Source organism: Cannabis sativa, chromosome X (assembly GCF_029168945.1).
Source record: "Cannabis sativa cultivar Pink pepper isolate KNU-18-1 chromosome X, ASM2916894v1, whole genome shotgun sequence".
Taxonomy (NCBI): domain Eukaryota; kingdom Viridiplantae; phylum Streptophyta; class Magnoliopsida; order Rosales; family Cannabaceae; genus Cannabis; species Cannabis sativa.
This window is the reverse complement of record NC_083610.1, coordinates 52,617,556-52,619,589: the sequence shown is the minus strand read 5'-3', so window position 1 is coordinate 52,619,589 and position 2,034 is coordinate 52,617,556. Positions and strand designations below refer to the sequence as shown.

General features: G+C 39.8%; 1 protein-coding gene across 1 annotated transcript; it reads left to right on the top strand.

Moving 5' to 3' along the window:
- The first annotated feature begins 228 nt into the window (after positions 1–228).
- Positions 229–1,679, top strand: LOC115695960 (transcription factor MYB77). Its single transcript, XM_030623070.2, has one exon. It carries the CDS (start codon positions 759–761, stop codon positions 1,533–1,535), a length of 777 nt encoding a protein of 258 aa, XP_030478930.1. The 5' UTR covers positions 229–758; the 3' UTR covers positions 1,536–1,679.
- The last annotated feature ends 355 nt before the right edge of the window (positions 1,680–2,034 follow it).

Here is a 2,034-nt window from a genome sequence, read left to right as displayed (position 1 = left end):
CTTAACACTTTACATATATGTGTTAGCTACAAATTAATTTCAAGTTTCAATTAAAGTCACAGGATAGCACATCTAGCAAGACATGAAACTTAATCGCGATCTTCAAAGTCTATAAGTTGGGTCACCTAAGACGTGGTGATCATTGGTCATTATTATGTTAAAAAATGTCAGGTAAATGGTAACAAATTACGCACAGCCTATCGATTAGACATCTTTAGTAGTGTCTTAATAATATATTTATTATATCATTTGAAAAGTTTAATTGTCAAATAGGTATAAAAACCAGACAACAAAGCAGAATCAAACCGCGACACCAAATTATAAAAAGAATTAAGAATAAGATTGTGCTGTGCGCATCTACGCAATGAGCCGTACATGGTGCAGTAAGTACTCCCAACCACTTTACAAAACCCAGTTTCCTGGAAGTACCCCCATTTCTCTTCCCCCCATTAATTACAACACTAATCTATATATACGCAAAAAAAAAATATTCACTTTAACTCTCTAGACCTCATTGGGAAACCAAATAAGTTCATGCACCCATTCCTATTCCCGCGTCCCCCACTTCACACCTTCCTCTCTCCTTCTCTCTCTCTCTCTCTCCACTTCACACCTGCTATATATAAACCAAAGCTCACTCTTTCTTTTCTCTCATTCGTTCTCTCTAGCTGTATATACACATATCGGTCCAATATTTAGATAATATCTGGACTATTAATTATATAGACATATATATTGACCAGTTGTTGCACGTGCAAATGGAAGCAATGAATTATAATAGGTGTACATCTTCCACAACATCATCATCGGACTCGTCGTCTTCGGAATCTTCAGGGAATAATAAGGTACCGAGAAACGGGAACAAACCAGAGCGAATCAAAGGCCCATGGAGCACCGAAGAGGACCGGATTCTTACACGGCTCGTGGACCGGTACGGAGCCAGGAACTGGTCTTTGATAAGTCGATACATAAAGGGCAGGTCAGGCAAGTCGTGCCGGCTCAGGTGGTGCAACCAACTCAGCCCGAGTGTTGAACACAGACCCTTTTCTCCCGCTGAGGACGAGACCATACTAGCAGCACATGCCCAGTACGGTAATCGTTGGGCCACCATTGCACGACTCCTTCCCGGTCGGACTGATAACGCCGTCAAAAACCACTGGAACTCGACTTTGAAGCGGAGGGCTCGGGAGGCACATCAGATGGAGGACGAGGGTAATCAGAATACTATGTCTTGTGGGACCGGTTTCAGCAGAGGTGAGGCCAATGGATCGCTGCCATTTGGCAACACTAGTAATAGTATTACCAACAATAATAGTGATAATAATGTTAACGGCCACTCTTCACCGATGTCGGTTGAAAATGACCCACCGACCGCGTTGACTCTTGCTCCGCCGGGTAGAGGCGGAGATGTAATGCCCGAGGAGAGGAGAGAGAGTTTCACGGCGGGGTTTTGGGATGTGATGAGGGATGTTATTGCGAGGGAAGTACGGGAGTATGTGAGTACGACCCTTTCTGACAACTCGGGCTTCAGATAGTTTTAAAATTAATCAAACCCTTTTTATTTAATTTTCTTTTTTATTGTTGTTTGTGGCTGGATTTCTGTTAATATTTGTTCGCCGTTCAATTAATTAATTAAATTAAATTAAATAAATAAATACTTTTACAATTTTCTGAGCTTACTCGAAATGGTATTACAGCCTGTCGCCAGATAAGATGCTGCCAACATTACGAGATATATTTTAGCGAAAATTACCAAAGCCATTATGGAATACTGACTCTGCTATTCCCTACTTTGCTTCTCCTGCAGAAGAAAACAAAAAAGAAGCTAGGCATTAGACTCTATCTATCTACATGTGAAAATCCATTACAGTCCATCACCGTTTCAATGACCAAATTTGAAATAAAATATTGCCTAAATATTTCATTTTAAACATATATTTTTTAATTTTGAAGGGAATTTTCTTTTGTAAATAAATAAATAATATTACTAACAAATCATTATTTGTTTGTGTGGAATGCTACAAAACTCTGCAA